The 15,132-nt window shown below is 32.1% G+C and overlaps 1 protein-coding gene across 1 annotated transcript; it reads left to right on the forward strand.

Moving 5' to 3' along the window:
- The first annotated feature begins 379 nt into the window (after positions 1-379).
- Positions 380-13,516, forward strand: LOC131845448 (uncharacterized). Its single transcript, XM_059194513.1, has 14 exons — positions 380-391; positions 1,142-1,303; positions 2,045-2,133; positions 3,873-3,954; positions 4,809-4,890; positions 5,735-5,942; positions 7,631-7,760; positions 8,068-8,236; positions 9,642-9,756; positions 9,976-10,063; positions 10,140-10,204; positions 10,635-10,758; positions 11,344-12,465; positions 13,388-13,516. Exons 1-14 carry the CDS (start codon positions 380-382, stop codon positions 13,514-13,516), a joined length of 2,577 nt encoding a protein of 858 aa, XP_059050496.1.
- The last annotated feature ends 1,616 nt before the right edge of the window (positions 13,517-15,132 follow it).

A 15,132-nucleotide genomic window follows, 5' to 3' on the forward strand; every position in this document is an offset into this window, starting at 1 on the left:
ATGCATGAGACTCTATAATGCTAACACAAAATAAGTGTAAATTAAACTATTACTACATACTACTACATTTAAAAAAATGAGCGAATAGTAAATATGATTTGCGTACATCATTTTTTAAAATGTAGTTTGTTGTGTTTAATTATAGTATTAATATTACAAAATAATAAATTAATATTAAAAATCATATATTTATTATGTGTATTTAAAATAAAATCTTGTTAATACGAAATAAATATTGTAAAGTTAGAACAATGTGTACATAATGTTAGAAAATTTAATTTTAATGACTACGTGTATAGTTTTAGAAGATGCAATTGAATATATTAATAAGGCATATCATCACAAAGTTATCGACTAAGAGCTTTCAGAGAATATTAAAATGTATCCGAAGGTAAAGTATATTGAATATTCCATTATTTTATTTTATACCAGCTGTGCCCGCGGTTTCACTCGCGTAAAATTTATAGTCTATGTTATTCTGATTTATAATTACTATACTATTGTTTATATTACTGTAAAGTTTCATCAAAATCCTTTCAGTAGTTTTTCGTGAAAGAGTAACAAACATCCATCCATACTCAGGAACTTTTGCGTTTATAATATTAATAAGATACATAATTATAAGTATTTATTCTTCGACCTCGGTGGTCAACCTTACACCGCTTTGCGTCCTATGGCATCAGGTTCGATTCCGCGCACGGCTTATTTATGACTATGATTGATTGGTCTGGGTTTGGATTTTTGGATATTATGTACGACTATTATATTAAAAAAAAATGTATCTAAGTATTTCTATCCAGTTGTCTAATGCCCAAAACAAGCTAGTAACCTCTGCTTAGCGTGGGACTAGATGACACAGTGTGAATTATCTAGGGATATTATTATTATTATTTCTACCGAGGTACAATTTCTTAGATTTTTTTAAACATTAAAGTTGTCTGTAGAACATAGACAATATAATGTTTTCAAAATCGTTAGGAATCCGTTATTAAAACTTTAGTACCTAACGTAATCCAACGTGTGATTTTTTTTTTACCTTCTTCTAAATAATTTTCAAATATATAATTTAAATAAATTACTTATAGTCTAATTTCGAACACTGTTATGTTATGTTTATTTTTCATATATTTTGTGTTTTCAGATAACTTCATTAATTTTGACTCTAATTTGTACATTACAAATTGTGAAGTCATCTGTTGTAATAGACAGTTTGAGCCAAAAAGGAATCCACATAACGGACTATTGTCCGAAAATGAAATATTGTGAAGAGGGCGCTCACGTCATGTGTATGTATTACAATCCAGTAAGTATCCATATCATTACTTAAAACTTGCTGTGACTAAAGTCGTATCCGTCAAGCAGGAGTTGGCCTTCAGTCAGTCCATAAGTTCCTCCGTGGGTTTGGAGTGCTACCTGCCTCGCTCTCTATCGTTTAATGAAACTGTAAAGGCCAGGTGCGGCCAACAGCAATCATTGATCGAATAATTCGGGTCAAAAACACTGGCTTGTACCCAAAAGGTCGTACGGTGAAGTCTGTCAGAAACCAAAAAATCTTTTTGCGTCAATTTGTATTTCCGACTCTGATGACGTAAACATCGATAATGAAACCAGATATTAATCTGTTTATGTTAACTGTCAATTCTACACTTTATATGCAAACATACTGTTAAATGTTGCATTCACCATGACGTCACCAATTTTGCCCATGGTAATTAAATGGATTAAATAACCCATGATGGTTTTCAGGGGGTCTTGGCTTGGAGGTCTACCTAACATGGTAAATTGCTAAAAATCGGGATACTAAACCCCATATATATCCCTTCAACAATCATCTTCCCCTTCGGGATAATTGCCGTGATCGCAGATTGCTCTCCAAATCGGAAGGACTTATGGAGCGGCTGAAGGCCAACTCCCGCCTGACGGATACGACTTATGCCTGTGGGCACCGCTAGGGTTTCGAACCTCGGTTCAGGCCGTCGTAATTTCGATTCCCATTTGAATTGGACTTCGATCGAAGGGGGACTATTGTTAAATAATGTTACAGAATAAAATAATGGGCCCGCGCTGCAGTAGGCCAAAGAACGTGTCCATTACACCGGAGCTGGCTAATAAGCTTCTGGAGGTATCGAACGCGTAAGTTATGATTTTTTTTTTGACGGGTTGATAATGGAATGGCGGGTGCACCTGCGTTAACGGTTTACCCTGGTAGGGCACCAGTGGAGGATGATAAGAGGAGCATGAGGTCAGGTCAGTTAGTCCACCGTGACAAATTCACTAGGAATAGGAAACACGATGGTTTCCAGGGGGAACCGCGTGGAGGTCGACCAGATATAGTACATTGCTAGCAATGGGGTTATCAATCCACATTGCCAACAATCCCCTTCCCTCCAGTTATGATTTTTAATTTATTTCTTGCCTAAATATTTTTTGTTCGGTAGTAAAGCTCTAAATATATCTAGATAAAATTGCGAATGTACTCATTTGAATGTGGTTAAAATTCACTTTGATGTGGATATAAAATTTTAATAAAAATGTAGATCGGAAGCTATGACCTATAATGCTTCCTGGATTGGATTTCATACCCAGTAAAAAGATTATCACGAGATTTATATTGGATTTTGTTATATTAATGCGCAATTGAGATTTAATGTATCGCTTATACATTGGTTTATTCGGTTTATAGACGTATTTACTATTCGCGTACATCCTTATGTTTATCATTGATTTATTAATAGGTACATAAGGGTGTATATTTTATTTATTTTTGTTTGTCAACTTATTTCCACTCATGTCCCTATTCTACTTTTAATAACGCTCTCTTTCTTATGGTTGTCAAGAAATTGCGTCAGCAATAAAACCGCCTTTTTCACCTGCTTCTTTCTTCATATTTGTGTGTTATTTCTGACCGTATCTACTTTATTATTGGTACATTACATTACATCGTAAGTAAATCGGTGAAAGTTATTATATATTGCTACACCAATTATTAGTTGAACTAAATCTCATTATTTAGATACACAGTAACATATACTATTATTGAAATATAAAATAGCTTATGTTAATCCTCGTGATACGACCTATTTTCAAATATAACGGGTGCCAAATCAGCACCATGTGTGCTCCTTATAGCCTCTTACACCTTTACTACGAAAGCAAGGTAGAAAACTGCACCTCAGTCTCACCTATTATTGAGATACGAGTGTAAGATAGCTTATTCTTATCTACATCATACCCCCTAAGTTCAAATTAAAAGGTTGTAAAATCATACTACATGTGCTCCTTATAGTCTCTTAAACCTTCCCTACGAAAAAACTGGTAAGGAATCCATAAATGTTTTCTCCGTGGGTACCTCAGTCTCTAGCGGCTAACTGTACTATTTTAATTATCGGTTAAAAAGTAAGTTGAAGTTACTAGAAAAGGTAATAAAATCTTAGTCCTCTGAATTAGTAACGAAGGAGTGGTATCGCGGGTGTTACACGTTAATGTGATGTACGTTCATGTATATAAGTGATAGTTACCAATTACCATCATATGGGCCGTCAGCTTGATGGCAATTCCGATTACGACTTCAGTGGTCTAGTGGTTTAACACAACGCTTTACTTCCGAAGGTCGCGGGTTCGATTCTTCGCACGGCACAAACATTTATATTCATGAGTATGATTGTTCGTATCGGTTTGGTTTTCAATATATTATGTACGCATTTACAAAAAAAATCTATATATTTTTATCTGTTGACTAGTACCCATAACACAAGCTCAGCATAGCTTGGAACTAGATAACCCTGTTTGAAATGTTCTGAAATATTATTATTTTATACCACAAATAGTATATATTAGTTATACAACAGGTTAATGGATCTGTTTTGTTTCAGCGTCAGAAGTAAAATCGCCCTGGGCAAGGAAAAGGGCAAAGATGGCGATTATCTCCCGAGGGGCTACGGCATATTCAGATTGGTTTGATTTTTCTAATATTTGCCCTTCTTTTGATTCAATATAACATAGCCCCTGGCGAAATCACTTCTCACAAATGTTTGTCGAATACCTACACCAATATTTATGTTTATTGACGCAGTGGTAGCAAATACGACCAACTGAGAGTCAGTGATGGTCCGTCTCAGAATAAATTCATTAAATACATACAGCACATAATTAAAGTATTAAACAAAAAAAAAAGTCTGATTATTGTCAAACTGATGATAAGGCCTTTTGAATCGCATTCGCTTACAAATTCTCATGCAAAGACAAAATAAAGATATGGTGTACTGATTTTAAAAATTCTTTCATCATTGGAATGCTACATTATCTCTGAGTAACGTATACTTATTACCAGATAAAAATTAATATTATTATCCAACGTGTTAAAAATAAAGGGTTAGTATTTGCTAACCCTTATAAACACACGCATATAAATAACATACAAACTATCAATATACTAATATACATAAGTACAATAAACATCTAAACTACAATTAATAACATAACTACTAGTATTAACAAATGTATATATAAACTAAACAAACAAAAGACTTCAAAAACCCGAAAGCGCAAACGCAGAAGCTAAACGAGTTAAAAATATGCTCATAAAAAAATCGGGTTAGTTAAATAGCCGGCAATTTAAGCTTAAAATTACATTTAAACACTTTTTTTATATACATACATAATGTCGAATTCTCTACCAGAACCATCTAACTATTGGGTAAAAACAAAAACAGCGATTGATGGACAGTGGTGGAAAAAGACCAACCCATACTTCTAGGAATTATAGGAATTCAAATTGTTCAATACGGCAATATTTTTTTAAATTACAGCAATGGGATAATGAATTGGCCACATTCGCACAAGTTTTAGCGAACCAGTGTGTATTGAGACATGACATGTGCAGAGCTACAAGTAAGTTATTACTTTATGTACTCATCACATTTAACATAATTATTAAACAAACCAGTAATAGTAATTAAACAATAGAGTAACGCATATTTGATAGAGGTATACTGCACACTTTCATTTTAATACAATATAGTTTGTTGATGTTCAAATGTAATGAACATTACATTTGAACATCAACAAACAAAACAACACAGTAAATAAAAAAACAACGAGATGAATATGTGATGTGTAATATGCCCATATTAGATTGTATGTGTGTATGTGTACATAATATTAAAAATATTTAGTAATTGCTACTTACTTTTACTAATTTTAATAGTTAGTTTGTTTTCAACTAAATATTTACATACCAACTATAAATAAGGTAGAAAAACACCGAACAATTTTTAGAAAGAAAGATAATTTTGTAATAACAAAAATATTTAAGATATACCTAAGTATTTTTGAAAACACCAATTTGTTAGAATATTAACATAGAAAAAACTCCATAGAAATAAAATGTATATACCAGTAAAACAGTAAGTGTCAGTATTATTAAATTAGGTGTAAATATTTTTATTCATGTAGAGTTGTGTTCTAATTGCAGACACTAAATATGAATCATATCAGTGTATGAAGATTCTTCGTCTTCGGAATATCACCAATATTGTCACAGCATTCATCATCATCTGCTTCTTCCTTATCCCATTTATTTGGGGGCGACGTAATATCTTATTCTCTTCCATTCCCTGTTCACAGTCATCTCGTTATTTACTCTTTCTTATCATACCATCTTTCACACAGTCTATCCATCTCTTTTTCGACCTTCCTCTTATTGTTACAGCATTACCAAAATTTAAAATTACAGAAAGGTTTTCCGATCCCGGACAAACTGCGGGACTCGTCCGTTTCTCGTATCCCGACTGGTATCCGGTTTCCAAAGCTGGCCACTTCACTAAACCAGGGTTGTCACCATCCAAGCTTCTGTACGCCATCACCCAGGCCCTGAAGTCCTGGTACGGACAGAAGGTAGCTGTGACTCCGAATATGATTACTAGTTACCCAGATTGGGCACTGTGAGTATTGTAATTATCCATACAAATACTATACTCGTATATAAAAAAGTATCTGTTTGTAATTTCAAATTAATAGCTTTTCACTAAATATATTATATATGAAAGTATACGGTCATCAAATGTCTGTCTGTTTGTTCTTGCTATGTAATATTATGTTATCTGTGGTTCTTGCTAATCTCTGAAACGGCTGGACTGATTTTGACGCAACTTTCACTCGCAGACAGCTAAAATTATAAGGAGTAAATTAGGCCATTTTTAATTTGGAAATATTATTTATTTAATAAAAAACGAGTAAATTCTGAATATTATACAACAATAGACTTTATATAATATCGGCTAAGCTTCTCTATGTCTCCAATTTCAAATGACAAACATTGCTTAATAAGCTGTTTCATTTTTAAAGTGCATTAGACAGTAAAATTATAGTCTTATTATTATTAGACAGTAAATATAAGTCTTCCAATATATGATACAACTCATGTGTCGCCAACGTGAGTGGTATCACGGGCGTCGCATGATAACGTGATGACCGTGGCGCTGTTCCTGTATATATGCGACGGTTACCACTTACCATCAAGTGTCAACGTGATCACCATTCCAATTACTTAAAAACAGCAGTAAAACTTGCAGGTAACGTAAGCATGACACCTTAATTATCGGGTATGGTCTTATTATCTTCATTTAAGTAAGGTTAAGTGGTAGAGAAACAAAAACAAAACAAGGTGATGCATCACGTAATCTTATATATAAAATTCTCGTGTCACAGTTTTCGTTCCCATACTCCTCCGAAACGGCTTGACCGATTCTCATGAAATTTTGTAAGCGTATTGAGTAGGTCTGACAATCGGCCATCATCTATTTTTCATCCCCCTAAATGTTAGGAGTAGTCCACCCCTAATATTTTTTTTTATTTTAAGGCAAAGCAACTTTTGCCGGACAGCTAGTAATATATATATTTTAGGTATGCTTTTTTTATAGGACTCAATAAACGCCATTTTATTCTATAATTTCAACACATTCCCACTTAGTTAATACTATTATTCAATCTCCATTCAAGAAATAATTTGCAAATAAAGGAGCATCACTATTGACAGTCTTTTATATAATTTATATTGGCGCACAACTTATATCTTTTCATCTATAAAGAGGTTTCAAAGTACCTATTATTAAATTCATTCAAAGAAAGTCTCTAGGCCAGTTATATAATTTTATAAGGGAATTCTAAATATATCTCAGAACATAATTTCGCACTTAATCAAGAATTCAGAAAATAGATCCGCTGTTATTGAGACTGCCGATATTGTGTACTTATCCAAGTAAAACTGAAATGACATGGACATATTTATAATTATTTTATTTTATGGTTTGTATTCTTGAATATACAAACATTTGTATTTATGAGTATGATTGTTTGTATTGATTGATGATTGTCTAGATGTTATCTAATATAGGATATATGCGTTTAAAACAATATATATATGTCAGTTGTCTAATACTCGTAACACTTCTTCTTAGCTTGAGACTAGATGGAGTTGTATGCATTGTACAGGAGTATTATTAATATTATAATCATCTAAAAGCTATTAACAATGAATTAGATATATGATAAATAAAACGGAAAAATGTATGAACGACTAAAACATTTGCTCTTTTTAGCAGGCTATTGACATTTTCATATACATTTTCAGAAAACCAAACAAACAGGGTGGTAGACTGTACTTAGAGATGATCTATGGGCCCGCCACGCACATGGGCTGTGGTATATCTGCTTACACAGAGTACGCCTTCTATGACAACAACGCTGCTCTTAATTACAACGTAAGCAATCAACTATGTAATTTATTCTAATTAAATTTATATCGTACAGACTAACATAAATACAAAATATGTGATTATAATAATGTTATTGCAACTGCTACATATATATTAATTCAGGTAAATTTATCAATTGTTGTGTAATAAATTTACATGAAGGAAAGTTACAGACAGAAAAGAAAGAAAGAAGACAGTTTTATGATAGCTAAATTCAAGCTTACGATTCTTGAAAACAAATGAAAAAGCGCTAGCTCACGATGAACTCAATATAAACAAATAAACATTCTAATCTAATATTAACGTATTACAGTCAGTGCAAATCATATGCAACTATTCCGCACGTCCTCGCAAAGGTGGTTCAGTCTATAATACCACAGTGCCTATAGCTTCTGGGTTCACTGGTCGTTGTGGCTGCCCACGTGGATCTGTTGAAGATGGCGACTGCTTATGCTATGACAAACCTCAGAAGGATATCTCTCGTAAGTAATTTGAATATTAATTTAATGAGACACAAATCAACAGGCTATATTTTGAAGTTTATCAATTCTAAAATTTATTAAATTATGGATATGATATTTATGGAACAATATTACAACAAATTCATTGGTATTGTACCTGAAACTTGCATATGACCCCTCGTAGGCCTAACATTAATACAAGCCTTAGCCTTGACAAAGACGACACATCTGAACTGAAATAATTTCAGCGTGAATTGACCAATAGCTAATAAGTGTATGACTCCCAACAGGGTGGCGATGTGAGATTTAGAACAGGTTGAGAGAGGGATCAACTGCTCTACTGTGTAGAAACGGACTCCCCAAGTCGTTAATACCCAAGTATACATATTTTTTTAATATATGATTGTAATAGTGTACCCACCTTCACAAATCATATACTCTAGCAGGGCACCAGTGGAGAGAATGGTTAACATGAAGGTCAGTTAACTCATTGTGACAAATCCATTAGAAATTCCCACAATAAGTTCAAGACATAAGCGCATGGAGATTGACCTGATATTGCTCTCCCCAATAATAATCCCTTCTCCCTAAATTGATCCAGTATCAGCCGTGAAAACGTGTAACAAATTAAACCGACCACTTTAAGGTTTATAATATTACGGAGGTAAAGATGACTTGAAAACTCATTTCCAACACATTTAATATTGAAGATAATGCGATCATCTGTTCAAGGATTAATGTCTAATTTGTTCTAAAAGCTCCCTTCAGACCCCACGATCCGTTTATTGTGGGGCCTGTAAGCCACTTAATCTTTAAAGACGGGCACCTATATTTCCGAAGTTTACTACCTGCTTATCAAGCTTTGTAGGCTATGATGCGCCTTGATAACTTTAAACCTGTTTTACCTTTACACGACTAAACGAAACGGATTTGATGATTATTTTTGTAAGCGATAAGATTTACACCTGTGTTTGTTCCAAATTAATTTTCTCAGGATTTATAGTCGATTTACTTTTTATAACAAGAGAAAGAGGATCTATTATATAAAAAACCTACGAACACAACTGCCTTAGATCGCACAACTGGTATTCAGTGGGTAACCACGAAAATGTACTCGTTTCTTGTGGAACATTTTAGTATATGTGGGAAAGAGCATTATGTCGGAGAGACGGCACATACACTGCTGGCGTCATGCGGTATTACGCTGCAACCCGCTACTGAAAACAGTGGTGTCTGTCTGAGAGCCGATAATTATGAAGACAAACAATACAACGTAATTTACTTTTATCTTTGCAACTAAACTTTAATGCTAGCTAATTTGGAGGTTTATCGAAAAGATAGACCGAAGCTCAAAAGTGTACACCGTTCCAGATACTTTAGTAAAGATACACAGGTACTGTAATAATAGTTTTTTATTACTTTTCAGCTCGTAAATTGATGACATGCTCTGACGATGACATGAACTGTAATCCATCTGTAGTACTGCTCCCTATCTTCACAATGGAGGATGCTCCATCACAAAAACTAATTAATTCTCAGGAGTAAGTAACAAATATTCAATACAATAAATCCTAATTAGAGCTGACTACAAAAATATATTACAGACAGGACAATCAAATTATTTACATCATATTATAAGCTTTGTTTATTATGGGACTAGATATGCGACAAAGTACTGACTAGCTTTGATTTACTAAGGAAAAACCTACACACTTTTTTTTGGGTATAGAATTAATATACTTAATCTGTTTATTGATTAGAAACGAGGGTAGTACAACAATTCGAGAGAATTCAATGGATATATTCGACTTCGAAGAAACTGCCTTCCCGAATGTTTCCACAAAAAAGGTAAATAGTCTTTAAATCCATGTAATATCTGAGGCTGAATGAGTACCAAATGAACATAATTATTTTTCTCTTTTAGCCACACATTGAAAATATACTAAATGAAATAATAAATAGTCCGTTGCCGAAATTGACGATGCCCAGGTAAATTAAGCTCAATAACTTATACAAATACACTATTTCAATAAACAAAATTATCATAACTGCCTGCAAATATAATAAAATAGGCAATTCTATTCATTATTAACTCATAGAAAAGATATTTAGAGGACAGATATATTTTTAATACCAATATTTTATGACAATTTAATATAATTATGAAAGATAGTAAAAGCATAACACGATTTTGTATTAGTCGCGGTCGGGCTAATATATTTTATCTACGCGCACACAGACATACAAAAATTGTGTTTCATTGATTAACAAGCAAACTATACACAATTCCTTTTTAGCTTTTTGTACAGTCTGTTTTATATAAATCTCTTTTTTATTCGATTTTTGATATTATGACGTAGATAACTCAATTATATAATTTTACTTTTAATATACTAATGTATACTTTGCTCTATTTCAGTCGACCATTAAAGCGAATGGCTGATGTGAAAAATAGGCATTTCTCAAAGAAATCCATAATCCCAGATCATCAGTATCTTCGCAAACAATCTCCACAGCTGTTCTCTAGTCACGCCCCGAATAAAGTAAATAACAAATTTCATCTAACAGAAATACTTTTATACTTTAACGAAATACCTTGCTAATTATAGTTTATATAAAATAAGTTAAAATAAATCCCACTCGGCAAGACCAACATAGCCTTTAATGACGACAAATTGATTTCTTCAGAAAGTGGCTTACGAAATGTTTGTATTTTCTTAGCAATATATATTGAATATTGTACAATAATTCCTATACTTTTTCAGTATTATCACAGATAATATAATATTACATAGTATTATTATAATTACAGATCTTCAAATATTATATTCAACTACTACTTTGTTCAACTAATTACTAGATTATAGATAATTCTAATAATGAGAAAATCGCAACCTTAACAAACTAACAGATAATCGAAACTGATAATGACCCCTACAGCTTCATAACTTTCTGTGTTTTATTGATTTTCTTATTTAATTGTATCTAAAACATCTCTAAATGATTTTTTTTAATGATAGAACTACATACGTACCTACGTATTTTTTATGACATTTGTTCTTGATCCAATTATATCAAAATTGTCATTTTAACTATAAATCGATAACATATAATATTAAAAATTACAGAAGAGCAGCATATTTTCACGGACAACAATATTTGAATTACCAAGACTAAAAGAAGAGCCTCAACTGAAAGTTTCTAAAGATTTTAAAAAGGATGTTGCTCCGAGAAAAGATTTTACAAAAGTGAGAAATCTAGTTAAAATTTATATGAAAGACAGAAAACACAAGACTGAAATCAATCATGATGGGTCTGTAGCAAATGAACAAAACATTCGCCATAGTAAACCTGATTTTCATGAACCTATTTTAAGAATACCAGTTACAACAATATCATTTATGAATACTGCAGAGGAGAAAGTTATGCATGATTATCAATATAAAATAAAAAATGCTACGAGTGGAGATTCCACAGATCAATTCAATATGATAAGCTCAAATGAAGACAGTGATAAGAAACTAATAACTTTGCTTGATAAACTTGAGCAAGAGGTTAAACACGTGCAATGGCATGGAGAAAAAAAAGATATGTTTGATGCAAAAATTAGAAAAATTTACGATAACATTATCCGTAATCCCATCAATCTTATGTCGAAAGATGACGTATTTTTGGAATTAGGTACCTTAGGTAATCAAACATCAAATAATTTATTTCATAGTAATGTATCACATGATAGAGAAACTATGCTAGAACATAATATAGACAACGACATTAACAAAAATTTTGAAGAAATTAACTCTAGATATTTAAAAACTAATCTCAAAACCTATAAGACGCTTAATGAAGTAAATCACAATATGAGACCTATTACTAGCACATTAAATCATATCTCATTACCACTACATAAAAAAATAGATGTAGAATATGAAAATTTAAGAAAGGGATATGATTATGACATTACCAAGCAACAGCCTTTTGCAGACATACCAAGAGATAATCATCAAAGTTATAATGGCGTTGAGGAAGTTAATAGAAATAAATATAAAGACATATATGCTACAAGAAATATTTACAATAGAAATATTGCAAAACAGTTTTATGATCATGAAATTTCAAGAAATCAAAATCATAAAGAATATGATGATTTGCTAGGACCAGAACGTATACAATATTATCAAGATAAACTTGATAATTTGGAGAGAAAACTACAGTATACTCGGAAACTTAAACATCAAAATCTGTATTCTGTTAGTATAGTCTTTATTTTCTTTAAAATAATTACATAATTACCAATTTAATTGGAATTGAATGACAAACAAACAAACGATGCAGTAACAACTTTCAACTCAAATAAAAATTAGCATATAAATATTCCCTCAATCTTTTTTTTATCTAATTATAATGGTAAAGAAGCTAACAGCCCACCTGATGGTAAGCGATAATAGTAGTCTATTTACACGAACAGGACTAAGATGTCATGCCTCTTATCCTATAACTTCAGTCCCCTAAAGCACAAAGCACACAATACAATATATAGTACAGTACATTTGGCGGACTTAACACCATTCCGCATTTTCTGTACTCTACATCCAAAACACAGCTCACAAACAAATCTGCTTGGCGGAAAATTTTAAGTACAAAAGGTAGAAGGAATACCAGAGGCTCTACCTCAGGTATTCCTACTAATATTATAAACCATAAAATTTATATGGATGGATGTGTGTTTCTCTGGACTACTGGACGGATTCGACAAAAATTTCGTATATAGACAGATCAAATAATATATGTTTTACTCGAATTCAATTTCTGATAAGTAACGTAAAAGCATTTACTAATAACAAGAATAATAAAAAATATTAAATTTTATTAATTATTCTGTAATACACATATTACAAGACTGATAGTGAATGTTTTGCATATAAGAACTGATACTATTTTTTGAATCCGTAACGGTTATCTAAAAATTTATCGTGTGTATATATATATTTTTAAATAACTCCAAAAAACGAGGAGTCATAGTCTATCTACAATCTTCATAACTCCGTCATTTATAAACCTACTTGAAAAAACCTTTTTTTATTTGAAAGAGTATACTTACAGATTGGGTCCATTTTTTGGAGTTTAAGAGTCGAATTGTTTTTGTTTATTTTCTTTACTATTATTCAACAGGACACCGCTCAACATGTTCGGCGAATAAGACCCACAACTCATGATACAAACACCATCCACTCGAGGCGAAGAACGCTAGTGGAACCACTTTACGTGCCAGATAGAGCGAGATTTTTGCATGGATTCTAAATAACTTATTGTATTGTAGATTATAATATATTGTCATTAAATTTTATTAATTTTTAATGTTCATATTTAATTCATGTAAAGTCGCACGTGTATTGCTCATTTTGCAAGAATCACAGTGTAACCGGTCGGGAGCAAATCTTGCGTGCTATCCGTTATCACTGGCTTGGTAGTTATATATTATAATATATATATACATATATTCCACAAAACAAAAATATATGTATACAATAACTATTCAGTATATATTATGTTCTAAATTTGATTTGCCTTCTCATTGAGTTTTTTTACAAACAGTGAAAAATCTCAAAGATTACATATTTATAACATTATTATATAACATAACATTATAAAGTTGTATTTATATACAAAATTCGTTTATTTTCCTGTCTGTTCGTTTATTTTTTAACCTTTTCAGGACTAAAACGTTTAATGATTTTAGGACAGGTTAATTCACTCAGCGCCAACTAGACCCAAGCTAAGCAAAGGTTGTTATGCGTACTAGACTAAACGAATACTTAAATATTTTTTTATAAATACCTATATAACAGACATACAAAACACCTATAAACACAATCATACTCATGAATACAAATTATTTATATCGCACAACAAATCGAACTCTCGAATATAATATAATAACTCTGTAATATTTTAAGAAAGGTGTTACATATGAATGTGGATGGTTATAAGGGCAGAGGAAGGCCGAAAAAGAGATGGATGGACTGTGTGAAAGATGATATGGTAAGAAAGGAAGTAAATAACGCGATGACTGCGAACAGGGATGAATGGAATGATGATGGAATTTTTTTGAGAAAAACATTACGTCGACCCCAAATAAATGGGATAAGGAACAAGCAGATGATGAACAAATCGAACTCTCGAATAACAGAAGTAAGTCATTGTGCAACTACTAGACCATCGATGTAGTCAAAAAAAACGAAGTCGCGGGTTATCCGCTAGCTAATATGAAATAAATATTGACTAGTTCTAGAAAGTTTAATGCCTTGTAAGCTAATTCAATCTCGCGAATTTCGGAAATTATATAAACATGTTTGAAAGATCTGAAATAGAATGTGGCTTTTGTTTGGCCAAAACCTGAAGGTCTTTGTTACTTATCTAGGTGTACATAACACTTAACAGACATCAGAAGAAATTATATCGAGTGGCGAGTTTTATAAGAATGTATTTTTTCCTTTCAACATGCCACAGCCGGTCCCTGTTTACTTAGGACCAAGTTTCTTTCAATGTTTAAAGTAGTAAGAAGTATATACGTACATTTGTTATAAATCTCCCAAATAATAATAATATCTCAGGACAACTCACACAGCGCCATCTAGTACAAAGCCAAACAAAAAAGAGCTCGTATTATGAGTTCTAGATAACTGATATAAATATAAAGTTGTTTTGTAAATTCTTACATAATATAGATTGTTGTTGTTAATTCTATAAATAGGTATGTCAATGTAGAGAATCTTTTAGTTTTAAGTTCGCCATATGTAGACTTATATATTTATATGTGCATTAAAGTTTAAATATACTTAGAAACCACCCAGACCGATATAAACATTTATACTCATGAATACAATATTTGTACCGTGCGCGGAATCCAACCCGCG

Source organism: Achroia grisella, unplaced genomic scaffold (assembly GCF_030625045.1).
Source record: "Achroia grisella isolate CSIRO2021 unplaced genomic scaffold, CSIRO_AGI_Agris_v1 utg474, whole genome shotgun sequence".
NCBI classification, from domain to species: domain Eukaryota; kingdom Metazoa; phylum Arthropoda; class Insecta; order Lepidoptera; family Pyralidae; genus Achroia; species Achroia grisella.

What these genes read in the sequence shown, in the direction of transcription:
- LOC131845448 (XM_059194513.1), top strand. An exon ending in TGACATGTGCAGAGCTACAA is followed by an intron (nt 4,891 to 5,734) that starts GTAAGTTATTAC and finishes TTAAAATTACAG; the next exon opens with AAAGGTTTTCCGATCCCGGA. An exon ending in CGAATGTTTCCACAAAAAAG is followed by an intron (nt 10,064 to 10,139) that starts GTAAATAGTCTT and finishes TTTCTCTTTTAG; the next exon opens with CCACACATTGAAAATATACT.